We start from the raw sequence: 27,881 nt of genomic DNA on the forward strand, positions 1-27,881 counted from the left end.
ATAGCAACTAGTGCCCACATCAAGAATTTGGAAATGCATCAAACAAATGATCTAATAATGAATCTCAAGGAACTCATGAAACAAGAACAAACCAAACCCAAAATTAGCAAGAGGAAAGAAATGATTAAATTTAGAGAAAAACTAAATTGTAACCAAAAAAAAAAAAAAAAGTCAGTGAAATGAAGAGCTGGGTTGTTTTTTTTTTTTCAAAAAATAAAAATAAAAAATCATATGCCATTGGCCCAACTAACCAAGAAAAAGAGGATGGAGGAGAAGACTCAAATTATAAAATCAGAGATGAAAAACGAGATGTTATCACATATACCAGAGAGCTCAAAAGAATCATCAGGAACTACTACAAACAGTTATATGACAACAAATTGGAAAATCAAGAAGAGATGAAAAAAATCTCTGGACACACAAGAAGCTCACCCACAACAGGGAGGGCAAAACCCAAGTCCATTGCAACAAGATGTTCAAAGGGGTTAAAAGCAGGTGTTATGACATTTTAACTCTCCAGGTTTGCATCTCATTTATACAACTTACTGGCCCTGTGGTCTCCTTTTCAGCTGCAGTTCCATCATCTAAAAATGAAGATAACAAGACAACACCTACAACAGAGCTGTTGTGCTAATGAAATGACATGTAAAAGCAGTTAACACTGTACTTGGTAGAGTCAGCTCTCAACAGATATTAGCTACTATGAGTTGTTTGGAGTTAGGAAACCCTATAGCCCACACAACACTCTGCTATCTTGTACAGATGACCCCACCTCCTTGCATCTCAATGTTTTACCTTACCAGACTGTCCTAGAGTAGAAGTGGGAATCCATGCACAGAGATCCTAGCCACAGTCCAGCACTCCATTAATGGAATCCATATGATTTTTTTTTTCTCTCTTTTTTTTTTTTTTTTTTTGGGCAGGCAGAGTGGATAGTGAGAGAGAGAGACAGAGAGAAAGGTCTTCCTTTTTGCCGTTGGTTCACTCTCCAATGGCCGCTGTGGCCAGCGCATCTCGCTGATCCAAAGGCAGCAGCCAGGTGCTTCTCCTGGTCTCCCATGCGGTGCAGGGCCCAAGGACTTGGGCCATCCTCCATTGCCTTCCCAGGCCATAGCAGAGAGCTGGCCTGGAAGAGGGGCAACCGGGATAGAATCCGGCACCCCAACCGGGACTAGAACCCGGTGTGCCAGCGCTGCAAGGTGGAGGATTAGCCTGTTAAGCCACGGCGCCGGCCGGAATCCATATGATTTAAGAAGGGGTTCGCATATTTATACTCTAAAGATGAATTTCTGAATGTCCACCTAGATGCTTAGGGGAAGAGGATTTCCCATGATATAGGACTAAGTGCAAGAGGACAGATGAGAACTAAACTGATACAATAGATAAGGGGAGGAGATGAAAGGAAGAAAAGCTCTCTGTTGGCTCTAAGTGGCTTCCCACCATAGAAACTCAAGACAGAAAGCAGAACTTCCTTCTGCCCTGTGGACGCCCAAGGGAAACTGCTGTCTGGACTGCCTGGGCTGAGATGACTGGCAAGCCTAGGAGTCTGAACTACTCCCCACCCTGTCTTTGCTGTTGGGAAAAATTGCTTTCCCATTTGCCAAGGGGAGGGTCCCACACCCAAGACTCCCTGGCAGTCTGGGCTCACAGGAAATGTCTCCAAACAGAACTGGTAGGGTCATTGCCAAGTGTGGTGAGGGCAAGGTCCTATCTCCATGAGCTTTCCTCTTCTGAGACTCAGCTTCATGTAGGAAAAGGAGCAGGATGTGGGAGTCAGAAAACTGGGTTCAAATTCAAGCCTTATGATTTACTAGCCTAGCCGACTTGGACAACTCCCAAAGGCACTCTGAGACCAACTGGGTCATCTGTGCAATGGGGATAGTAATCACAACCTGTGAGGGTTGACGGGAGGATTCTGGAAGATAAAAGAAGCCAAGCATCTGGCAGAGTGTATGACATAAGCTGTAATTCATTTAGGGGTATCTTGTGTTATTATGTATTTTTTCCACTTATTATTCATCACTCACTCTACTGCAAAGAGGAGTTGGGTTATACTAGAAAGAGGACAAAAGTTTCAAGATGTTGAATTTTATTTAGGTGCTAAACTGGGAGGTGTAAACTGTAGCAAATGTGACTTTGAGACACCTTTCCTTTCTAAAAATCAGACTTCCAGAAATCTTGAATCTGAAAGGCTGTAAACATCTGTGAATAACTGAAATAGTTATGATAAAGTTCTATCTGCCACAAGAGAGGTCTTTAGTCTCTCTGATTCACACTTCACATAGAGGTCTTACAGGATCTCCCTCTTCTGCTCCAGCCACTGTTCCTCTTCACCAAGAAGACTCCTACTCCTTCATTAGGTCTCAATGTCAATGATTCTTGACTTGCGGACTATTATCTATGAGACCCTTTCCTTCACTGCCCTTTCCATGGAGATGCAATGAATTTCATAGTTGTGGAGCCCACTGTTCAACAGAAGGCTCCCCTAACACCAGGGCAGTTGCTGCTTCTGTCAGATTCCCACTGTGTGCAGAAGGCCTAGTCCAGTGCTGGGCATGCAGAGATGCTAAATGACATTGACTTCTTTGAAGGAAGAAAACAGGAACCCCATCCAACACAGGCAATAATAATTTAAAACAGGAGAGAGTCTTTTAACACAAAAAGCCCAAACAAACTGCATTTATGATGTAGTTTCAGATTAGGCAACACATCCAGAACTGGCAACCAAACTGATTCTGGAGTTCCTTTGAGAAGATTCAGCACTTATCTCAGAGGCCTGGAGTCTGAAATTGCTGCAACTAAACCTGGTGTAGGAACACAGAGTCAAAAAGGAGACTTCCCTCACACATACACATATGTCTACATACAGAAACTAAAGTTAGTATAACAATTTGGAATCTGCACCTGAACTTTAATCTAATGTCTTCATCTCCATGCCATGTACTCTGTAGAAAGAGTCATACATTTAAGGAAGTCTCTCTAATCTCCTCCCAACTATGCCAAAAAAGAAAAGAAAAACCAAACCTTTTTTTTTTTAATGTTTCAGTACATAAGTTACAGTAGGTCAAAGAATCATTTTAATCAGAGATGCTCTATCTCCAAATGATAGTGCCAGATGATGTCACAATTCTACCTAAATTTTTCTTTAAAAGACAAACTTCATTGTCCATTCATTTTCAAAACTAGCATACTCCAGCAGTGTGAAATAGATATTGTTATAGACTGTGTTCATTTAGAAACAGGTATCAAAAGGCTTAAAAATGTTTACACCTGTTATTTCAGTAATTTTAATTCTGTCAACTTTAAAATAACTGAGGTATTAAAGTATTTATGTGCAAAGATGCTCATGATCATCATTATGTATAACTGTAAGACACTGAAGTAACCCAAATGTAAAAAATAAAAGTTGAGGTAAATGGCCACATAAATTATCAAACATCACATCCACATAATAAATAAGAATATAGCAAAAATATATAGCTAATATATCTGAGTTTATATCAGCATTAGATGATGCCTTTGCATAATATTTCCTGTACTAAGTAAACAAAGCCAAAGAAAATAAGATTCCAAACTGCAAATGCAGAGATACATACATAGAAACACATATGTTTGCACTGATCACAATACACAGGACAAAATACACCAAAAAGTGAAGCAGTGGTTATATTTTTATATGTAAGCAAAAGTGATTATTTTGTTCCCTTCTTTCTGGATTTTCCAAAGAATAGAAGATGTATTGTTTCACAATTAGGAAAAAGATAAATTTTATCAACAAAAAATGAGTTATATTCTCCTGTATTTAAGCAGTAATGTATGCCTTCAAAGTTGTATCAAAAAAAAATCAAAACCCAAAGTAAGTAAGCATGCTGCAAAGTGTTGTCTGTGCAGGACTGACTGATCCAGAGAACCTAGCACCCTTACTCATCCACAAAAAGCTGCATAAGAGTCCTTCAACGTGAGTGTATTGCATGGGCCTTTCCCTATTCGCCTCTGCATTTTAGGGTTTCAGTGTCTTTCTGGAATGAACTAACCCTCTTCAGGATGTTGTAATACAAAGGCATTTGGTTTGGTTCCTTGGAAACCAGGAACTTTGCTCTGCTTCCACCACTTACTCTGCTACAGATAATTCCAGAGGACTCATGAGCCATGGCTGACTGATTCTTTGCCTTTCCTGTCTCAAGAACTCAGTTTCCCTTTCTTGAAAAGAATTAGAATAAATAATCTTTAAAATCAACTGATTTTTCAGCTCTGATTGTAGATGCGGATAAAAATAAAAATTATTTCCTACTGGCTCATTCATCACCAAAATGCTTCTCAGCTAAGGTTAGATGAGAGTCCTATCCCTCTCCCAGTGCTGCTCCCTGCTCTGGACAGGAGGAAAATGGAGGTGATCACGTTTTGTAAGTGGTTGATGATCGTTGTAGTCGAATGCTATGACCATTACAAACACTTGGATCACTCCTCATACATCCTCCTTGTCTTCATTCCTCAAATCTCATGGCAGCTGCCACTTGCTCTGCAGAGCTTCCTCTGACAACTGAGCTGAGCCCTGACACTACTTTGCCCTCACTTCTAAAAGGACTTTATTGCACTTTTAGTGATCTGCTTGTATATTTGATCTAAACTTGGAGGACCACATCTGTAAAGATCATCTGGGGCGCTGCACATGATACTGGCTCAGTGGCTGACAAATTTTAACTATCAGCTTAGATTTTTAAAGATAGTAATGAAATTCAAAGTCAAAGCGTAAAGTGAAATTAAGCTTGGATACAGAGCACTGACACAATCAGGATGATGGGTCATGCAGCATGTGGGAGTGATTGTGCCCAGGAAGATGCAGAGGTATGTGGGAGGCAGTAGTTGAGGACTGCATACTGGCTTACCTTTTTGGTCTTCACCGTGGAGGTGCAGCAATCCCCTCCATCATAGTTGCAGAAGGCTCGGTTGTTGATGGCATCACAGTAATTGTCTCCCATGAAGGGCTATAAAGGGACAGAAGCAAGAAGGAAGCAAGACCTTGTTAGCATCCTGGAGTGAGTGGAGTAGACCCAACAATTCACTGAGATAGTATGCTATGGTTGTTGGGCTCTTTTTTCTCAAGGGTCTACAGTCAACCTATCTGGCTTCTACTTCAAATACTCCATTGAATAACTCACCACTGCCACAATTTACAAAGACTCTTACCTAGCCATGTTTTCCCCAACTAGAGCCTGAATATGCTGAGAGACAAACGGTGTATGTGAAGCCACAGGATAGATCACTTACATCCTCCTGAATAAAGGACCTATTTTATTTTTAAAAATAATCAGGGCCGGCGCTGCAGCTCACTAGGCTAATCCTCCGCCTGTGGCGCTGGCACACCGGGTTCTAGTCCCGGTTGGGGAGCCAGTTCTGTCCTGATTGTTCCTCTTCCAGTCCAACTCTCTGCTGTGGCCCGGGAAGGCAGTGGAGGATGGCCCAGGTCCTTGGGCCCTGCACCTGCATGGGAGACCAGGAGAAGCACCTGGCTCCTGGCTTCGGATCAGCGCAGCACGCTGGCCATAGTGGCCACTTGGGGGATGAACCAGTGGAAAAAGGAAGACCTTTCTCTCTGTCTCTCTCTCTCTCTCTCTCTCACTGTTTAACTCTACCTGTCAAAAAAAAAGAAAAAAATAATCAGAAAACTTGAACTCTCCTCTGTTAGTTTTTCTGGTACTGAGCAATTAAAAATATAATTTTAAATAAAATATATGCAAACATTAGAAACTTGAGTGTAAACTGACCATGAATTATAAAAATAAAACAGAAGTATTAGTAGGAATTTGCCCCAATGGTCTGTGTATAATGGTGCTGTCTTTTCTAAAAAGGAGTATGGATATATTTGATGTCACATATTTTATATGTTTGTTTTCTCCTTCTGTTCTTCAAACAACATGTGAAGTAGAAATTGTTATTCGCACTTTACAGAGTAAGAATAGAACTTGGCTAAAATCACACTGGCAGAAACAGAGTAGTGGTTTAAATCTAAGTTAGTTCCATGTTTTTTTTCTTCACGCTTGGCTGTTCTAGCTTACATTAACTTATTATTTTTGTCCTCACTGTGCTCCTCCAACATTGTGATGCTCCAAAGGTGAGGAAAGGATGATGGAGCCAAGTTATGAACCCAGAGCTATCTTAGTGGAGAGTCCAATAGCCTCTTGGTTCCCTACCACTTGTACTGCCCCATCCCAGCACTTCTCACACCCTATTTGATGGCGTGTTTATGTTCCTATAGTTGGTCCAAGATTGTACATTCCTCAAAGACATGAGCAATGTCCAGTTGATCTTTGTTTTACAGTCACCTAGTTTAATGCTGTGCACAACTTTGGCCCTTAGTAAAGTTTTTAAGATGGAAGGTAATTGTACTGGCACAGTGGAAAAAGAAATTGGCAGGGTTCTGGTCCTTCAAACGTCAGCCAACTGGCCAATTAATTGGTGATTTTGGTTAAGTGGCTTATCTCTCTGGCTCTCAAGACACCCAAGAGTGGAATAAAGAGACCAGATTCGTCCACGTTTTCTCAAGGCAATGAACACGTATCTCCCCCTTCAAATGCAACATTGCAAGACATTTTAACATAGAACAACAGATGAAAGTGAAACCAGTCCGATTAGAGTACTGATTCAGGTCTCTAATGCTTAGTGACTCATTCAAAAGAAGGAATATGTCATAATTTGTGGGACCATCATTGCCTTGAGAAAAAAGAGAGAGCCTAACCACTATAGTGTACTACCTCAGTGAATTGTTGAGTCTACTCCACTCACTCCAGGATGCACACCTTGATAAACCAATAGTCTCTCTTACCCATTCTACTGCTCTGAGAGAACAAAGCTCACAAACATCCTTGTATGTGGCATACCAAGCTTTTGCATATTATGCTCCAAATTCTTATTAATAGAACCTTTGTCCTTCTAACATTTATTTATTTATTTATTTATTTTGACAGGCAGAGTGGACAGTGAGAGAGAGAGACAGAGAGAAAGGTCTTCCTTTTCCATTGGTTCACCCTCCAATGGCTGCCGTGGCCCGCGCACCACATTGATCCGAAGGCAGGAGCCAGGTGTTTCTCCTGGTCTCCCATACGGATGCAGGACCCAAGCACTTGGGCTATCCTCCACTGCACTCCCAGGCCACAGCAGAGAGCTGGACTGGAAGAGGGGCAACAGGGACAGAATCCGGCACCCCGACCGGGACTAGAACCCGGTGTGCCAGCGCCGCAGGCGGAGGATTAGCCTATTGAGCCCCGTCACCGGCCTGTGCTTCTAACTTCTTATTCCAGATTCCATTATCACCACCTTATTGAAGTCTAAAAATTTCTTATCATAATGGAGCTAAGAACCAGTAAGAACCAAATGTGTGTGTGTGCTCACAGCTGTGACTAGCATATTGAGCACATTATCATAATTCATATTAGAGCAAAGGGACGAAAGCAATGAGCAAGTAAGCACTAAGCCCTTTCCTTTTCTCTATGCCTCGGGAGGTTTTTGCGAACTATGTTCTTTATGTTCTTCATCATATATGCCCAGAATAATGAGTTGACCAATCATCTCTCCCTTAGAATGAGAAGAACTGACTTGTTAAAGAAGTAGCTGGGAATAAGAAGAGAAAAAAAATAAATGAAAGTGATTCCTTTTTCTTTAACTCATGAAAAAACTCTCCTGTCTCATCACTGACTATTTTTCGCTTTCCTTCTCATCCACCCATCCATCCTCTATTCAACCCTAGTTATTGAATGTCTAGTACGTGTTACACATTGTGCAAAGAAAAGGGATACAACAGAGTCAATATAAATATAACCCTACCTTTAGACCTTCTACTCTACTGAAGAGAAAGACTTTATCAAATAAGCAAACATCTAAGTAGCCAATTTCAGCTATGATAAGAGGTATGGAGCAGAGCTACAGGATACTTTCAAAGAGTAGGAAGGTTTGATCTAATCAAGGAGCTCAATCAAGGTGTCCCTAAGGAAATGATATTTCAGGAGAGGTTAACAACAAGCAGCAGTTAGTTATATGGAGGAGGGGGAGTTTATAGAGATAGGGAAAGGGAATGGCATGAGAGAAGCCTTGTTACTTCAAGATTCTTCATTTCCGGTATTTCTTATGTTATTATTTCAACTAGCAATGCATTTAGGCAAACAACCTATTTTTTAAATATGTCAAAAGTCACCCATCCAAAATGCTGCACTAAAAGCTCTGAGATGTTCTGTGCTTATTCAGCTTCTTGTACTTGCTTTAGTTACAGCTCTTGATGCATTGTTTTAGAATTCTCTCTTTAATTGTCTACCTCCTTTACTTTACTGTGAATTCTTTATGGACAAGGGATATGTGTCACCCATATTTGTATCCCAGATTTCCTAAGATAAATGTCTGGCAACTTGAGAGAAAAATTATTCTATGTTCACTAAATGTTTATTTTGTGAGATGATGGATGGATGGATGGATGGATGGATGAGGGGCAAGATGATATAACAGATGACTCAGGAAAGCATAGTTACTATTTTCACTTGACTAAAACAAATCTAGAATAGTGACTGGTATACAAGGGTACTTCAAAAAGTCTGTGGTATTAATAGAAGTTTATATTGATTAAAAAGAATTTTGAAATATATGTATAGTTTTTCAGAATATACAAACTTTTAAAGTACCCCATGTAATAAGCATTCAGTGATGTTTTGATGAAAGCGAATAAATGATTGCTTTGGACACAGCCTAAGGTGATAGGGCAACATCTCAGGGATCCCAAACTCTATCTTAGCTTCTTAGACACTCAAGGCTGATGACTCCTCTCTAGTCCCAGATTTTGTTTCTCTTCTAAGCATGCTTTTCAGTTCCAGACAAAATGCAAGATATTAGCTCTTAGCTAAGGGAGAAGGTCAAGATGAGGGACACCTGCAAGGGAAAAGGTGATAAACATCATTGTCAGGATTCATATGCTGACAGGTGAGGGTCTCTGGGGCCTCACTGCTGAGTCAAAGGATGGATCAAATTCTGCTGTCACTAGTTACCCAGACTGACAACTCAGCAGAATGAGTGCCCAGGAAACTCAAGCTTCCTTTTCCCAAAATGTTGGACTGAACTAGGGCGATGGAAGGAAGCAACAGCCATGTTAGCCTTGGTTTTACCATTTCTAGCTGAAGTTTGGAAAAATGCAGATTATTCAAAGGCTAAAACATCACTAATAACCCTGATATTAGTGTCTCACGAGGGGTCCCTCACCATTGCAAAGAAATAACTGTGTGACCCAGGAATTGTTTTGGCCTACACACAGGCAGGAGAAAGCATAGGGCAAAGAAAAACTACTTGTTTGGAAGTCAGGAGACCTGGGCTGGTGCTTTGGCTCTGTGGCTTTCATACTGAGCAACCTTGGACCACTACATTCCCTCTCTGACTTTTATTTTCCAATCTATGCAACAAGAAGAAGAGCCAGATCCTTCTAGAGCCTTCCCAGTTTGGACATTCCATCCAGTTCTAGACCTGGCCACTGGCTGGATCCATTTCCAAATCTTTATTTATTTATTTATTTATTGGAGATTTATTTTTTTATTTGAAAGTCAGAGTTACAGACAGAGAGAAAGAGAGGCAGAGAGAGGTCTTCCATTCACTGGTTCATTCCCCAGTCACCACAATGGCCAGAGCTGTGCCAATCCAAAGCCAGGAGCCAGGAGCTTCTTCTGGGTCTCCCACACAGGTACAAGGGCCCAAAGACTTGGGACATCTTCTACTGCTTTCCCAGGCCATAGCAGAGAGCTGAATCAGAAGTGGAACAGCCAGGACTTGAACTGGCACCCATATGGGATGCCAGCATTGAAGGTGGCAGCTTTACCTGCTATGCCATAGCACTGGCCCACCAAATCTTTAAAATAAAAGGTTGGGGCCGGTGTTATGGTATAATGGGTAAAGATGCTGTATGCAAAACCAGCATCACATATGGCTGGCAGTTCACATCCCAGCTGCTGGACTTATGATCCAGCTCCCTGCTAATGTCCTGGGAAATACAATGGAAGATAGCCCAACTGCTGGGGTCCCTGCACCCACATGGTAGACGTGAGTGAAGCTCCTGACTCCAGGCTTTGGCCTGGCTGTGCCTGGGCTGTTGCTGCCATTTGGGGAGTAAACAAGTGGATGGAAGACCTATTTCTCTTTCCCTTACTCTCTGTAACTCTGGCTTGCAAATAAATATCTTAAAAAAATATTGCTTCTAGATTATCCAAAAGAGTCTTTCTGCTTTCCACATCCTAAGAGTTTTATCAAATACAAATCTTTCTAGGGTGTGATCTGGTCCTTTTCACCTGCATTTTCTTTGGTGGCCCTTGGGGTCCACAGAGATTTGAGCATCCACCTGCAATGGATTTGGCATCTCTTTCACTGACAGCTGAGAAGAACCACATGGGGCATAGTGATACATAGACATGTTCCATGGACAGCCTTTCCTAGGGAACACAGCTGATTTCCCAGGAACGCTGTTCCCTGCACACATATCTTCAAAAGCTTATCACTGACACACAGCCAGATTTTCATAATTCCATGCTCCAGAGAATGGTTCAACTGTGAAGTTAGAGAATTTAATGGTCAGAAAGTATCTCACACTTCAGCTCAATAGTAGAACTTAAGGCATCATTCTTACTTCTGAGGCTGAAGAAGAAGTAAATAATTAAATGCTGGGCAGATGGAAATGATCTGCAAGCAATGGGCATCAGTAAAGCAGCAAAAATTAAAACTGCCTAATGTAGCTTTATAGAGGGTAAATGTGATGATGCTGGTAAAATTCTTGGCATATGATAGGTGTTAAATCAATACAGCCTCCCCACCTCCCTCTTTCTTCTTGGAGATCCAATATTATGTACAGCACAGGTTTGCAGCCAGAGAAGCCTGGCTTGGAATCCCAACTGTTACCTAATAGATACATTTTTGAGTATGCTTCTTCATATCTCTTTAACTCAATTTGTTCATCTGTAAAATAGGATAGTTGATCTTTTTCTGGGAAGTTGTGTGTGTGTGTGTGTATATATATATATATATGTACATACATATATATATATAACATTTAGTAGATACAGTAAATGGTAACCACCATTAATATGACAATAAAAATAATAACGGTAATATCGCTTCTAGGAAGTTGTAGAGTTTCTTTGTGACTCACCTCACAGCCTTTGACACAGTGAATCAGAGCAGGGTTAGGATACCACTTGAGGCCAGCAGTGCAGACAACTCTCTGCAGAGAAATGGAGAGAGAGGGAGGTCAGATGAGTTTGGGGTTGCACCACTTTCAACCACCCCCTCTTCTTGGATCTTCCATGTTCTGACCTCATTCTGGCATTTACATAGAGAATTTGCCCATCTACTTGCAATAACAGGAGCCATATGATTAAAATAAAGTTTATGTTCACTGTATATGTCTTGATTCTGTACTTCTCTGGCAGTAACAATGGCTGGGGTAAAGCAGAATTGGGAAATGGAAACATGATCAGAAAGATCCTTCAGAAAATTCTTTCCTTGATCCATTGGTATAGTTGGGGATAAGATGGAAGGAAGAAAGCTAGGGGATATGTGTGTGTGTGTGCATGTAGACCATGTGTGCATACATGTGTGCATCTACACCAGGAAAATAGGACAAAGGTGTGGACCAGGTTGTTCTGAAAACATGAGCTGAGAACCACTTTCACCAAGATCCCTACAGGAGCACATTAAAAAAGCAGTTTCCTTGGACTTGCTTTGGACTTAATAAGTCTAAATCCTGGAGGGCAGACCTGAGACTCTGCCTTTAAAACCAAGGCTCTAAGATGATTCTTGTGCATGCTACAGTTTAAGAGCAAATGGGCTAGAGGAAGAATGAACTAACCTCTGGTTGGGAACTCTAGAGGGGCAGAGAACTCTCCCTGCTAACATCTGCCACCATGCCATACGAGTCTGCTCGCAATTCCCTGAGGTCACCCACACTTTTGAGTGTTCGTAAACTTTTTCTTGGTATGTTCCCCCTCAACAAAATTCCCTTTTGGTTAAGAAATGAACAGTCCCAAGTTGCTAAAATGTGTGAAACCCATGGAATCCATCTACAGTCACCAGGGGATTCCTAAGCTATCTTCTAAAGGTCTGCTCCTGACTTGTGCCCTCAGTAGTGCTCTGCCCAACCCCCTCTGGCAGAGCTTTAAGCTATGCTTATATGTACTTATTTATAGCCTCCTTTAGTAGTAATACCGGTGATGATGATAATGACAACTGAAATATATTGGGTGCATTTGTGGTGCTAATTACTTTATGCAATATCTTATTTATTTATTGCTGCCATTCTGTGAGATAGGCATTAATCTTGTGCCATAGGAGAATAAATCCCCCAAGCTCCTGAGCTGTTAAGTGGAGAAACCAAGATTTGAAACAATCAGTTGTTCCAGAAATGATTTAAAGCAGTTCATAACATAAAATTCAACAGGATGGTATTTTTTAAAAAATAAGTGAAGGAAGATAAAACTAGCAGGATAAAATAGTGTCAGGAATGGGCTACCACAAAAATTCTAGAAGCCTTCTTTTTTGTTCTCCATAGATGCCTTGGTTTTCATGCCAGGTTACAATTATTTCTTTGAGAAACACAACACAATGTAACAACAATGCTTAGATTTGCAGTGAGAAGTAATTGAGTAAGGGATCAGTCATGCAAATCCACACGATGAGGGGCTGCTCCCCTGGATGACTGCCATTGATTAATTTTAATTAAGAAATGAACAATTACATGGGCCAGAACATGGGAAATCCATGTGACCAGCCCATCGTCCTCCTGAGGGCAGATCGACGTAGAAGCCAAACCGTTAGGTTTCTTGGTGAGCTTGAGACAAGGGAATCAAATGTCTCCAGGCTAAAATTGGGTTGGGTGTCTTTCTTCACTGCTCTGGTTCATGTTGGATCCTACATGTCTAGAACAATGCCTGGCATAAAAGAAGATGCTCAACAAATAATTTATGAGAGAAAGGATCCATATCCAAAAAAGAGAAAATTTTACTAATGGTCAATAATTTCTTCATTTGTCCTCTCTTCTAGAGCATGAGAAGGGCTTCGAAAGCCAAGCACAATGTCTAGAGGAACAACTTAGTGTAGATTGAATTAAATTAAAGCTCTTGAACAAAGAACGTATTCTGATGATCTACCAATCAGTCTCACAATGGGAGATTGGCTATGTAGTCCATATTGCCTCTTGACCTGGTCTACCTAACCCCAAAATGCATACAGTGCATTCTATGTGCTTTGAGTGAGGACAGGTGTGGTTGCAATCCTGACTTGAAATTGCTTAAATACATTTCCACTGTGAGGCTTGGCTCTCACATGTGTAAAATGGGCACTGAAGATGCCTTAGGATTGTTGTGATAGTGCATTGAGATAAAGTGCGTGGAAATAGTTAAGGATGGATTCTTTAAGCTTCTTGAGAGCAGGTCCTGGTTTTCAGACACCTCTGTCTGTCTCCAGGATGAAGCACAGAGCACAGTATGGTAAAAGTACAAATGAAGAAATGTTAGTAGCTTCAGTATTTTTTCCTCCCAGCTAAGCTATGTTCTTCCCCTCTGCTTCACAGCCATGGGGCTAGAGTAGACAGGATTGCCTGCTTTCGTTCTCTGAGAAACTTTAACCAGGCTTTCATTTCAGATTCTGAGTTTGTTCCTGGCTAAAACCCAGGGGGTATTGGACGGCATTGGTAAAGTTTCAAGAAGTGTAAAAAAGCAAGGTTAGGATACACCAGGGATTTGATGCCATCCCCCTTCTGTTTATCTGAGAGCTAATTTAGTCCCTCCGTAGGAGTGTCTTGGTACGGTCACACAAGTATCTGTCAGTTGAAGCTTACCTGATGTGAATTCAGAAAAGAACTTTTATAGCATCTGCATGAGCCTATTTATCTTTCCAAAGCTTTTGGATTTTCCACTACTACTCAGGGCTGCAAACCCCACCTGTCTCACTACAGGGCCTCTCTGTGTGCAACAGGAACTGGGAAAGGGACAGGCAGTGGAAGCTGAAGGAAAGGCTGGGCTGTCTACACCACAGTTTAGGAGATCCAAATGGGGTCCTTCAAATGTCAGCCTGTACCTCTTGATGCCAGTGAAGCATGTAGCCCAGCCAGAGCTCATTCAAGTCAGGCTTTGTAAGAGGTCTTTCATTTCCTGCCTTGGTCAGTAAGAATAGACTGTCTTTTGTCTTGCATAAAATTACTACCCAACAGCATTACTACAACCTTCACCACCACCACCACCATCATCATTAAAACCATCAGCACTATCACCATCATGTCCACCGTGACTATCATTCTCTTCCTCTTTATCTTCATTATCATAGAACTATACTACCATCACCACCATCATCACCATCCTCATCCTCATCAGAACTAAACCCTCTATGAAATGAATATTAGGTCCAAGGTCTGTGCTCAGTGTTTTCATCTAATTTCATCCTTTCTAAAACTCTGATATAGACATTGTTCTTGATTCTGCTTTATATAAGAGGAAACTGAGGCACAGATAATTAAAACAACCCTCCCCAAATTGTACACACAGCTAGTGACAGTTAAACTTATACCAGCTGGAAATCAAGGTCTGTGCTTTGAAGATCACACTCTGCTTGGAAGGCTGATAGCCCTTGAAGTGTAAACATGAAGTATCTTACTCTTAGGCAAATGGGAAGTCCAAGGTTCAGAAAGATGGACAGGCTTTGTGACAAATGCAGGCAGGGGGAGAGATCTACAAGATGAAGCTCAGAGAAGATGGGCAGAGTCAGACAGAAGAAGGCATCTTAAGAAAACCTCCTCGTCCTGAATCCCAGATCAAACACCCTTCCGGATGTCTTCTACAAAGAGCCAACCTTTTTGCTTGATTGTAGGACCCGGTATAAGTGAATCTATCTATCTATCTATCTATCTATCTATCTATCTATCTATCTATATTTACCTTTTGCTATCAGTAATGGAGCTATTGACTTTCTTTTGGGTAAGCTATTTATAAACATAGGTACCCCTCTTGTATTGCTAGTGTTCAAAGAATACCTGCCATTTTGAGGTACATAATCAAAGTTTATTGAATGAGGGAATGAACAAATGAATAAATGAGTAAATATATGAGTGTGCCCATGAGTGAATGAGAGAGAAGTCAGTAGATTCTGCCCACCTCGCTTTGTCTTTGGGCTTCCCCTCAAGAGCACTTGTTATCTCCACTGATACATCTGATAAACTGGAGTTAACGGCCACCCAGAATTCTTCTACCCCTGACCATTAGACACTTGGCAGGATTTTCAATGATGTTGCTGCCATGGTTTGGCTGTGTTTTGTACCCCAAAGTTTCAGGTGTTGGAAGCTTGCTCCTCAGTGTGGTGATGGGACCTTTAACAGGTGAATCCTAGTGGGGAGAGGTCCTGAACTCAATTGAGAATGTGTCTTCCAACCACTAACATCCAAAAGTTGTACTTTCAAAATTTATATTTATTAAATAAAAGCTTTCTATTAAAAAAAGAGAGAATGTGCCTTCCAAAAGGATTATGGGCCCCATTACCTCCCTGGTTTCCTGTTTAGTAACCTGATCTCTTTCTCTTTCAACATGCCCTTGCTATCTGCCATGAGGTCCTTACTTGAGCCCAGGTGTTGCAGGTGTCATGTCCTTGAAATTCCAGAACTGTGAGCTAAATAATCCTTTTTGCTTTATAAAGTTAGCCTGCCTCAGATATATCACGACAGTAAAAGAAAATGGATGAATGTTGTTGCCTTGTTTTCAAGGAATAAATTCTGTATGTGCTATCTGCATGTGTCCCATTGTTCATTTTTCAGAATGTGTAGGCACTTCCTTTGTAGGATGGACTACAGAATTAGCTCATTCGACTACATTAGTTATGCAAATTGGACAGCGACAAACTCTCAAACTCAGCATTTTTTTGTCTTAAAATGATGATAACATTGACATTATTTGTATGCAAAGGAGACAAAATGAGGTGTCATATAGGTAAGGTGCCTCCCAAACAGTGCTTATATACCACACTAGTCTCATATGAAAATTCCCCATCCCTTTTTTCCTTAATTCATTACTTCCCTTTCTGTTTTCCTCTCTTTCCTTCTTCCATTCTTTTCTCAGAAGCCATTATAAAAGTCAAGACTGCAGCTACCTACAGAACCTATGTTTTGAGGCTGGAAGCTGCAATTTCTATTATGAAACTGTCCTGGCAACTCTGAGCAAGGGGGATCCCAGGGAAAGATGTGACACACTTCTTAGGAGATGGTAGGATTGGGCTGCTATCCCACACTTCTAGATACCCAGAATGGAGGAAGAGTCTTTTTAGCTGCAACCCAAGAGCTTCTGGGTTTACACCACCTACAAAAATGCTTGGTATGGCATACAAGTGCCGAGCAAAAGTCAAAAATAGTTGCCAATTAAAAAAAACGACATTTTAGGGCAGGCATCTAGCACAGTCACTAAGATGCCACTTGGGACACTGACATTCCATATCAGTGTGCCTGAGTTCAAGTCCCGATTCCAACTTCTTGTGAGTATACCCTGACAGGCAGCAAATGATGGCTCAACTAGCCAGGTGCCTGCCACCCACAAGGGAGACCTGAATCGAGTGTCAGTCTCCCAGGCATTTGTGAATGTGAGCTCTCTCTCCAGTGCTCACTCTTTCTCTCTCTCTCTCTCTCTCTCTCTCTCTCTCATAAAATACATTTTTACAAGTTTTAAATAGTTTTAAATTTTTTAAAAACTTCAAATTTCTTTTACCCAATGGGGAAAAAAACAGAGAAATGTGACCAGACTAGGTACACAGTTCCAAATTGCTGCACTTGGATAAAGTCATTCTCCTGTGGGAGCTGCCAAAAAATCTTATTTTTCATGGTCTCTACCATTGACTACAGTCTCTGCAACATCGAGTCATTTCTCACTGAGTCTGTATCACCTCACTTGTTAGACGAGAGGACGAGTTCTCTGTGCCTATATCTCTTTCAAAAGTGCATGTAGAGAGAGGAGATTTTCTTTATGGAAGTTAAAAATACGCCAATTAAAGAGCCTCATGAGACCTAAGCCTGATCGTTCCAGTTATGTGGAGTTCAGAAATAATAAAAACAAATCTATAGTGACAGAGACCAAAACACTGTGATGGAAGCATTGCCGGCCACAGGGAGGAGAAAGAAGGACTCTCCAGAGAAATGACAAAGCCCACATCCTGATGTGGGTAGTGGCTTCAAGAGTGTACAAAAGCATAAGCTATCTCTCGAGAAAAAGAAAAGAATCTCAACTCTGTAAAATTTTATTTCTTAAGTTGGGGAGTACGTACACTGTTGCTTTATTTTTCAGTGAGTCTATATTTCTGAAATATTTATAAGAAATACCATGACTACTAATAGTAGTAATAACATGGTTAGGTGTGTAATAGACAAAACAAATGATTGATCTGTTTCACCGACCTATGCCACTTGCCTGGTTTGAGGTATTTGAGGTTTGGGATCCCTGCTCTAGGCCCATCTCTCATCTCACAAATGTGGAAACTGCAGCCTGGTGCTGGAAGTACAATATACTGCAAGAAGGTGCCGGGGGTTGGGCAAGGGAGCTGGTCACCTGGCTCAGCAACTGTAAGTATTTAGTGAGCATCTACTGTGTGCTGGACAGGAAGGGAGATACCATGGTGAATAAGATGGTACTGTTTGTTGCATTAATCATGGCACATGGCCTTTATGTGGGCACTCCACTCTTCTATGTGGTCAGAATTCTCTCCATCCATGTCCAGATGTTTAAAATGCTTACAAAAGAGCTTGTCATGGCCACATGCTGCAGACTGAATAGACTCTTGAGAGCCAGCAGTGCCTGAATCTTCCCATCTTCCCAACCTTGTGTCCAGTGATTGCCATTTGGACACTTTCAAATTTGCCACAGAGGGGAGTATTTATACCATGAAAGCTGGCAAATGCTACCTATCGGAGTGAATTTCTTTGTGGGCAGCCAGTGGTTAAATGTTTGCCAGGACATCCCTGGTGATGGATCAGAAAACATTTTGCCTTTATTATTATTATTCTACATTCCATAGGGGCCTCAGGGGAAGCTGAAGTAAATCGTGGTGTCAGACTGACCTCGGTCGCCCTTGAATGCCTCTCAGGCAAGTGACGTCCATCTCTAATATTCTACTTCCTCTCTGGAAACATGAGCAGCCTGGTGCCCACCCACCTCATTGGATTGGATGCATGTGTGTGTGCACGCATGTGTGCACACAGAGGGAAAGGTGGATGGGAAGTGCCTGTCCCAGGGCCTGACCACTGTAGGTATCCACTAAATGCCATTTGTCACCTCTCACTCTTATCCTGATGCCAAAAGTGGCACGAGTTTGAGGAGAGCCTCCTCCCTGACCATCTACCTTGCCCAGTGCTCAGAGGCAGACCCATGGACCCTCAGAAAGCACCGGGGGCTCTCGAAGGCATCTTGGGGTCTGGGAAGGCCTGCACTGGCAGCTCTGTTTCTGCAGCTTTTTCCACACAAGGGGCAAGGGTGCAGCAGAGGCCAGCTTTTCTGCCTTATTCCTGGAAATCATCAGTCTCTGCCCTTCGCCCTCCTCCCTTTTTCTACGTTTTTTTTCCTCCTGGATAATGAGGCCTCCAGAGACTGGTGGAGGTCTGAACCTTGTTAGGCTCTCTTGGCAGGCCGGCATCAATAAAGGCAGGGAGGCCAGGGGACTGGGTGGGGGCTGGGGTGGGCAGGCAGCGGGTGGGCGACTGGGGGGAGGGTGGCTCACCGGCTTTCAAATCCCTGGATTTATTTCACAGTGAATTATAACTGAACTCTTTAGTGCCTGGGGCTCAGCAAGGGAAGGGTGGGAATTTATCCAGGGGGTGGATAAGGCCTCAGATGGGAGCTGGACCAGGCCAAGAACTGGGGTGAGAGAGGTCTCCTGTGTGTGCTCCCTGTGTGAACCTGCTTTTGGGTGTGTGGGATCTGAGATGGATAGAGGGAAGGAGGTGATAGGGAGGAAGAAGCTGTGGCTCAGGAACCTAGCTGGTAGGTCGAGATGTACTAACCTCATGACCCTGGGTCAATATCCTCCCTCTCTGATCCCTACAATGAGGGGCTTGCAATTGATGATGTACAACTGCTTAGAGAGTCTGAGAGGCCCTGTGCCTGCTCTTGGGTGTGTTCAGCACATCCCATACCCTGGATAGCTCTGGGGGAACCATGTGGGGAGTCTGGTTTGGCATGGGGAACAGCATGTTGTTGTTGGAGAAAGCAGATGAAGAAGATGAGGTTAGGGAAACCGGCCTGTCTTGTGGATGTACCTGGGAGTCTGAGTCACACAGCAGAGTGAGTGCAGAGTGAGTGAGGGAGTGAGTATGGAGGGAGGGAGGCAGAGCAAGCTGCAAGAGAGGTCAGGAGATGGAGGAGAGAGGGAGTGAAAACAGACAGGAAAAAAGGAAGTAAAGTTGGAGAGACAGGGATAGAGACAAGGAAATCGAGGGAAAAGAAAAGAAACAGGACTGAGAAAGGGGTGGGTGGAGGAATGCCACAGTGCCCCAGGAGGGGCAGGAGTCTAGCCAAGTCTTTCTGTCCAGAGCGCTGAGTGAGCCCTTGCAAGCGTACCCTCAGCTCATCTGAGAAACGGCACACCTGGAGTCGGGTTCCGCCCAACCCTTCGCAGTGGGATCTGCAACAAGTAGTCAGATGGCAGGGAAGCTCCTAGCACACAGGCAGAGAGGTTGGGGGAGAGACAGCGACAGCTGAAGCTCACTCTTACTTTCTCCAGCATAAGGAGTCAGTGCCCAGAGCCACACATGAGGCCCGAGAGCTACGCTGCTCTGGAGGACGAGAGTGGAGTCACAAGTCAACTTTGGGCCCCCTGACTGCTGAGTGACACATAGGAAAGTGGAACAGCCAATCTTAGTGAAATTCACACTGCCACAAGATGGGAGCCCCACAGTCATCTGGCCAGGGGCATGCCACTCCTGCATCATGGGAAGCACACAGGCTTGAACTCAGGTTTCGGTTTGAGTCCTCACTCTGGGTCCGTCAGGTAGCTTCTAACAGTGCCAATGACTAGAGAATGCAGACAATGGTTCCTCACTCACATCACTGATCATAGTCCTGTGTGCTGGGCACAAAGCCCAGGAACACAGCAGGTGCTCCATATTCAATAGGGATTCCCCATATCACACACATGGTTTGCTTTCCACCAAACAGGCACACTATGGAGAATGATATCAAAAACCTAGGCTATGGAAGGCCAAGAGGAGGGCATCTGAGAAGCTAAATAGCACCATATTTATGAGCATGGCCTTTCCATTTGGGCAAACATGGGACTGTGCCTGGCTCTACACCCATGATCCCAATGTCTCAGGTTCCCCATTTGTAAACAAGCCCCATTAGTATTCTTGGTCCCAGGCTGTCGTTAGCTTTTAGTAGTGAGGCAATAAGTGAAAGGCACTTAGCACAGTACCTGGCAGAAATAAAGAATCAAATAATTAAGAATTGAAGAAATGATTGTGAACAAGTCCCCACCCCCACAGAGTAGGTGTAATTGGTTAAATGAGGTAATAAATGCAAAAGGATTAACTTGGGATCAAGACATACTAAGTATTCAACAATGTCATTTCCTACCCCATTAGTGAAGGTGGTCACTCACCTGCACGCGTGTGGGGTTCAGCCAGTGGGGGATGTCACGCACAGACACATTTATTGGCAGGACGACAGACTCACTGTTGTGATCCAGGCATGAGGTGGCACACTCAGACCCTGAGGGAAAGCATAGAGTGAGGTATTGGCTTACTCCATAGTCTCCCAAAGCCCACAAGCTGCCCTTTCACTGGGTGGACTCTGCTGCTCCCTGGTCCCCAGTGGACTTGGCAGGACAGTGGAAAAGAAAGAGTTCTCTTGGTAGAGCCATCTCTGGTCTCCCCAACTCCACTCACCTCTTTCCAATCCAGCTGGCACCCACTGCCATGCTTTTGTCCCTGAACTTACTTTTGTCACGCTCATTCTGTGTTCAGATATCTTTCTAAGACTCTCTACAAGTGTAAAAAAAAGTACATTACCCTTTGCTACAATGCCTCCCATGGCCTGGACAATCTCCTCTACTAATAATGACTTTCATGCTTTTGTTGGTCTAATCACATTGAGTAAACTTAGTTTTCTATCCGTTTCTCTCTCACTCTTCCCCTCCTCCGTGCTCTGCTACTGTCACTCTGTCTCCTGAAACATGTACCCCCATGCCCCAGCCATCCGCCTTCCCATGATCAACTCCTATTCTTTCTACCATGGCCAGTTGGACTCTTTCAAGAAGCCTGCCCACCATTCTGCAGTTGAGTAAGCTCCCTCTATCTTCTGGATGCCTATTGAATTTGCTCTCTATCTATGCTGGGCACTCATGAGTCTCACTCTGCTGCTGACCTTATCCTCTGTGTCTCCTCTGGACATTCAGAGTGTTGCCCTAGAAGGGAAGGATATGGTCTATTCACCTCTAAACCTAATAAGTGCTTGAAACCTCATAGAGAGTTGGCAAACACTAGCCATAGATATGTATAGATTCTATTCAGTGCCCTTCCTGATGCCACCTTATCATCATCTTCAGTCTATGAGACTCACAGGTGGGATGGCCATCAGGAACAATGCCTAGAACCTCTTCTGGCCACTGAGTCCAGAAGGTGAGAGCTTCCTTCCTTTGCAGGTGGCTTTCCCATGTCACCTCATTTCCCTGCAAGTCCAGCCATGTGAGCAGATGGCATCACACCCATTACATAGATCAGGGACCCAAAGGGCACACATCCCAGGTTACAAAGCTGGTGAGAGGAGGACCATGGCTTAAAAACCACTTTTTCTGACTTGCAGGCCTAGGCATGGATAAGGGAGCTGTATGGAGAGCAGATAGGGGAAAGCAGGTGATGATGGAAAGGCGGAGGTTGGTGAAGGTCCAGAGGACAGAACAGAAATGCAGGAGACAAAAGACTAAAAGATGAGTGATGAGACAATGAGAAGGATCCCTACGCATTCTGGGAAACGCAGTCAGGGGTGCTTGTTTCATTGTGAGACCTGTTCCAAAGGCATTTCAGGCAGCAAAGATGAGACAGGTCTGGGATGATAAAATGCTTTTGCAAAGACAAAAACAAAAGATGCAGCCTCTGAGAGATAAACAAAGACTTTCTTATCCCAAGAGAGGGGGAAAAGGAAAGAAAAAAAAAAAGAAAGAAAAAACACACAGGGCACTGGTTGTCCTTGCAGCAGTCAGAGCTTCGTTTCTCCAGCTCTGCCTCTCCCCTCTTGGGGCTCCCTTCCCCCACGCCGGGGTTCTTGGGCTTCAGGATGAGGCTGCTGTGTTGTGATATATGAGCCATAATTGGCATCATTACAGAGTGGTGATCTCACCAGGCCCCCACCTCTCCTTCCTGGGAGGCAGGCACGGAGAGTGTGGCAGCCATGGAGGCGGCAGCAGCAGCAGTAGCAGCAGCAGCAGCAACTTCCTGAGGGCCAGTAAGCTGTTGTGCAAGCGTCCCCAGGCAGCATGACACCAGAATGCAACCTCCAGGCCCCATCAAAGCCCCATCCATGCCTCTCCCCTGCTTACAAAGCCTTGGTCCAGTCCCTCTCCTGAGTGAAGTGAGTTCTTCCCAGGGAGGGGTTTGGCCTGGGAGGTGGATGTGAGGAGCATTTGGAAGTGAGCTAAGGACTAGGGAGACAGGTGCTTTCCCCTCTTCCTTCTCTCTGTCCCCCTCAGCCTCCCTCTGTTGCTTTCCCTTTTCCTGTTCTCCTCCCATAAGCCACATCCACCCATCATCCACTCAGGATTACCAGACTGACAAGATGGGACATAGGGTGTGGGAGAGGGAAATGTGATTCAGTCCTAACAACATAGATTTCTTGCCCTTTCACCTCGAACCATGGAAAAGTCCAGTGAGTAGAGATAGCAGGGGTACTATGTCACGCCTCTTCCCCTGTCTCTTGATGGTTCTGCCAGCAGAGAGCTAGTAGGCATTGTGGCTCATTTACATGTATGAATGCAATATATGCATGATGTGGCCATGTGACAATTTGAATAAATGTGTGTGAGCTCTGTTTGCCTTTTGTGCCTCTTTCTTCCATGTGTCTGACTTGTTTTTGTGTCCATGGTGTATCTGTGCTTGTGCTTTGCATGTGTGCTATGTGAAGGTTTACCTGCTACCTGTGTGTGTGTGTGGGCAATGCGTAGGTTTAGGTGCTATGTGTGTGTATATGAGATGCATTTGAGTGATATTGGTCTGATGTACACGTACTAGCCATGATTGCACTGTATGATGTGTGTGCTTGATGCTATGTTAGATTATGAAGCATTTCTGCCTATTACGTGTTAATATAAGTATGTGTGAATATATGTGAATGTGCTAGTGGATATGCATATGCAGTAAATCTTTCTATAGGTTTTTAAATACAGGTCTCTTAATCAGAATTTTTCTCAGAGGGTGACTATGCCAGTCATTACTATGACTGAATATCCACTGGTACATTCTGGTTGGGTTGAGTGTAAGGGCCTATTACAGATACAAGTGTCCATAGTCATGCATGTCCAACAAGAATGATGGAGAGGACAAAGTCTTGGCCACTGCTGCTCACTGTGACAACAGCTGTTGCCCCAACATTCTAGAATAACTATACCTACAGGTCTTATAAGATCCCCTCTTTCTGCAACCTTCTTCCTTGCCAGGCCCCTTAGCTAGGTGGCTCTGTAAGACCTTAAGGTCCCTTCTGAGTCATTAGACAAAGCAACCACGTGCTTAAGTTTTTTCCAAGTCATGTGGGAGCAAGTGCCTTGACTAAATGCAAGAGTGTGGATTCCTACTCTATGTTCAGGTGAAGAACTTCTGCTCTCGAGGGTTACATGTTTCCATTCTCATAAGGAGGTGATCAGTCATCAAACACTTCTACTCTCCAACCACAGACCTTGCTTGTGGGAATGCTGTGATAACTTTTGGTGTGCTGGGTGAAGAACATATTGGCCCTGTGCACACTCAGACAATCTTCTGCACTAGATATCCCTGGCCATGGCCCCATAAATCATATTAGCCATGAGAAAGGACATTCAATTCCCTAGGCTTTTCATCATCGTCAATTAGGAAATCAGCCCAAGAGGTCAGCATCACTGCCCTTAAATGAGGTCAGACTCCAAGCACTCCAAGTTCCCCAGAAACCATGGAGCTTACGACTAATGCATTTGTCCAGACTCCTGGTTTCAACCAGGCAAATGTCTGGCATCACATCCCAGGTTGTCTCCCCTCACTGTGTGCATTTCTTGAGCTGTCCTTTCCCAACACAAACAATATTTAGGATGAGGATAACTAGGTGAAATGAGAAAAAAAAAAAAAAGCCAGGCTTTAGGTGAGACAGGATTTGGGAACATGGTTCACTGACCCTACAATTTGCAATTTCCCAATCTGCTAAGGATTACTGAGAGGGTAAGATACAATGCAGTTCAAGTGCTCGATGCAGAATGTGATGCATAGCAGGTGCTCATGAATGTTTACTATGATGCAAGTTTTAAGACTGGTAAGAACAGGCAGTCACACTGGGCAGCTGTGGCTCTCCTGAATGTGGCTTGTGCTTTCATGCTCTTTGGTCACACGGTTCTTTCTGTCTGCAATCCCATTCTGGCCTGACAAGCTTTTCCAAATCCTTGTGTAAGCATCCCTTCCCCTGGGAACCGTCAGTGTTTCCCTAGGCATCCCACAGCTTTTCCGTGCTTTCACTGTGCACACTCTCTCACTGTTGCTTCACCAGTAAGCCTGTCCCAGACTCTCTTTGGGGGCCAGGATCTCGTCTCACTCATCTCTGTTTCCTGACGCCTGTGAGGGCCTCACACAGCAGAGGTGCTCAACGGCCTGCTCAGGCACTAATCCCGGGTTCCTGGAAGCACTTTCCCCTCCCCACTGCTCCCTTCATGGGCCCATGGTACCTATGGCATAGCCGTCCGGACACTGCAGCTTTAGGTTGCTGTTGAGCTGGTTTGGGACTGAACACTGTCCTTGCATCTCCTGGCAGAGGTGGAAGGAGCCACTCCAGGTGCCATCTTTTCGGCAGTGAATGACATTGCTCCCACGTCCCTGAGTAACACAAACACACGATCAGGACCAAGAAGCACGCAGATCTCAACAGGGTAAGCCGTTCAGGGTAACAGAGCAAAAATTCTCTCATCTCCCCACACCTCTGAAAAGTGTTCCAAAATAATTTTTTTAACAATGGTCAAGACTCAAGCACCCTAAAGGAGAGGAAATATTATTAGTGTTTCCATTTTATAGATGGAGAGACTAAAAACTCAGAGCAGGATGAGCCTTGGTGAAGCCTTTCCAGACAGCCTAACTCTAAGTTTAAAGGATTTATAGAAATTTCAATGAGAGAAATTTTGGTTTTCACTTGTGCTGTTTGTTGTCGCAATTTTTTTTTTTAATTGAGAAGGTAGGACCCAGCATCAGATTCTGCACCCGTATGGAAGGACTTCCCATTGGAATCAGCCATGGGTATCCTCAGGGGACTTGGAGCAAGAACAGCTGTTAAGTGGCACTTGCCTGATGGAGGAGATTCCTTTCCCTTCCTCGTGCTTTTTGCTCCCTTCTCAGAAACAAGGGCACCAAAAGCACAATGTGTGGATACTTACATCTTTGCTTCTCCCCTCTAATTCTTTTTTTTTAAGATTTATTTATTTATTTGAAAGGCAGAGTTAAAGAGAGGCAGAAGCAGAGAGAGAGAAATCTCAGTAGATGGGCACTCTCTCATTTAAAAACATAAATTAAAAATGCCTTAAATAGTAATTTTATTTTGGTGCAAAAATCTTGAAACCCATGCATAGGTAATACACATTTCTGTGAACTCCTCGAAGAGCCAGCATATTTTTTCATGACAGTCTGTGCCCAGCTTTGTGGAGTACTAAAGAGAGCCTTATCTTCACCAGTGAGTGTGTGTGAAATGCAGTCGTGTGAACAGCCAGCCATGCTAGTGTGGCTGCTCTCACGCTCAAAAGGCAAAGGCTGTCCCAGTCCTTTGAGTCTTCTCGAAGAATAACTGATTGTGAGGAGGCAACCAGGGAAAGCCTCTTAGAGGAAATCATCTATGGAAAACGGTGTTGAAGGATGGAGAGAATCAGGCAGAAAAGGAACAGAAGCATGTTCCTGTCTTCCAGGCAGGCATGAACATAGGGAAGTACAGTGAGCACTGAGTAGGCTGGTGTGGCTCCAGTTCTGTGACTCAGGGAAGGGTGTAGGGGAAGATGAACCGGGAAAGCAAAGAAGTTGTGGGGCCTTAGACCCCAGCCTAAGGAGCTGGGACTGTACCCCAAAGGAAATGAAGAGCCATAGGTAGTGTTTCTATTTGGGGAAAATCTCTGAAAGTTCTGAGCAAAGCCATCTATGCTACCCCTTCTTTGAAACTTATAATGAGAAGTTCACAGTGAGGTTGGAGGCATGGACTGTGCTCTGTCAGGGCAAATGTCTACACAGCTCCCATTCAGATTCCTGTGCCCTGCAGCCCTCCCGGCCTTATCTCTGCCTAGTCTTCAGGTCCCTGCCTTCCATGGCACCATCAACCCTGAAATTTGGTCTCCGTTACCTGCAGTCTTGAAGGCACCATATGTCCTAACTTGGTGCTGGCTTCTCCTGTCTGCTGTGTTTCTTCCCCCTCACTTGTCTCCCTGGCAAACACCTTCTGTGGCATGACCCGTACTTCCTGATGCTACCCCATTCTGCGTGAGGCAGTACCTTAATGTCTCTGTCACTGCATTCCCTCTCGTTAACCATCTGTTCTCCAATAGATGATGAGCCCCTCAAGGCCCAGCAAGGTGCCCTGTTCATCTCTGTGTCCTCAGGGCCTTTTTTTTTTTTTTTTTTGAAAGGCAGAGTGGACAGTGAGAGAGAGAGAGACAGACAAAAAGGTCTTCCTTTGCCGTTGGTTCACCCTCCAATGGCCGCCATAGCCAGCGCACTGCGGCCGGCGCACTGCGCTGATCCGAAGCCAGGAGCCAGGTGCTTCCTCCTGGTCTCCAATGGGGTGCAGGGCCCAAGCACTTGGGCCATCCTCCACTGCCTTCCCGGGCCACAGCAGAGAGCTGGCCTGGAAGAGGGGCAACCGGGACAGAATCCGGCACCCTGACCGGGACTAGAACCCGGTGTGCCGGTGCCACAGGTGGAGGATTAGCCTAGTGAGCTGCGGCGCTGGCCCCTCAGGGCCTTTCATCACACTTGGCCACTTGGTCTATTCATGCACCACCCCACAGGGGTCTTTCTTTTTAATTGAAGAATTATTTGTTTCAGATAAGGTGAAGAAGTAGAAGGGGATGAAATCAATTTCTTTAATAAAAAATAAGTGAATGCATAGAAGAGGAAATAAAACGTGAGTAAACGAATAGATGACTGAATGATAGAATATAATGCGTACATGCATCGAGGAATGAGTAAACTGTACAAGGGCTGAATGGGGCTGGAGCTTCCCTGTCTCAGCGAACAGCTGCAGGAAGACAGGATTCAGTAGAGAAAATGGGCCCCCCTCTGGGTCTGCTTGGGCCAGCAGAAGAAAGGTTCAGTTACAGTGGAGGCCTCTCTGGCCATGTGCAAAGGGTGACCCATCCTGAACATGCAGCTGTGGGGTGCCTTGGAGAGTGCCCTCCTCGAGGCTCTGTGCAGGCTCATGACAAATTATACAGCTTCGTGTGTCTTTAGAGAACCCAGACTCTCCCTCTTGGAGCCCCAGGCTCCAGGCCCCATGATTCTGCTGAGCCCTCAAGGGAGCTGGAAATTGACCCCTATTTCCTGGAGCCTTGGCCTGGGTCTGTGATGCATTTGGCCTCCAGCCTCTGAGAGGGCTGCAGACCTCAGCACTATGTGGGCCAGTGCTGGCTGGAGAGCTTGGTCTGCAGTGGAAGATGTA

The 27,881-nt window shown here is 44.1% G+C and overlaps 1 protein-coding gene across 1 annotated transcript in view; it reads right to left on the reverse strand.

Annotated features, from left to right (window-relative positions):
* Positions 1-27,881, reverse strand: part of PAPPA (pappalysin 1) — a 268,195-nt gene that overhangs the window by 15,747 nt on the left and 224,567 nt on the right. Inside the window, exons 18-21 of the mRNA XM_062207691.1 lie at positions 24,922-25,069; positions 20,629-20,738; positions 11,165-11,236; positions 4,887-4,985 (exon numbers count right to left, since the gene is read on the reverse strand). Of these exons, the coding sequence (XP_062063675.1) occupies positions 4,887-4,985; positions 11,165-11,236; positions 20,629-20,738; positions 24,922-25,069 (429 nt within the window). The remainder of the gene's footprint in view (positions 1-4,886; positions 4,986-11,164; positions 11,237-20,628; positions 20,739-24,921; positions 25,070-27,881) is intronic.

The sequence above is a fragment of the Lepus europaeus genome, chromosome 12, assembly GCF_033115175.1.
Source record: "Lepus europaeus isolate LE1 chromosome 12, mLepTim1.pri, whole genome shotgun sequence".
NCBI lineage: Eukaryota > Metazoa > Chordata > Mammalia > Lagomorpha > Leporidae > Lepus > Lepus europaeus.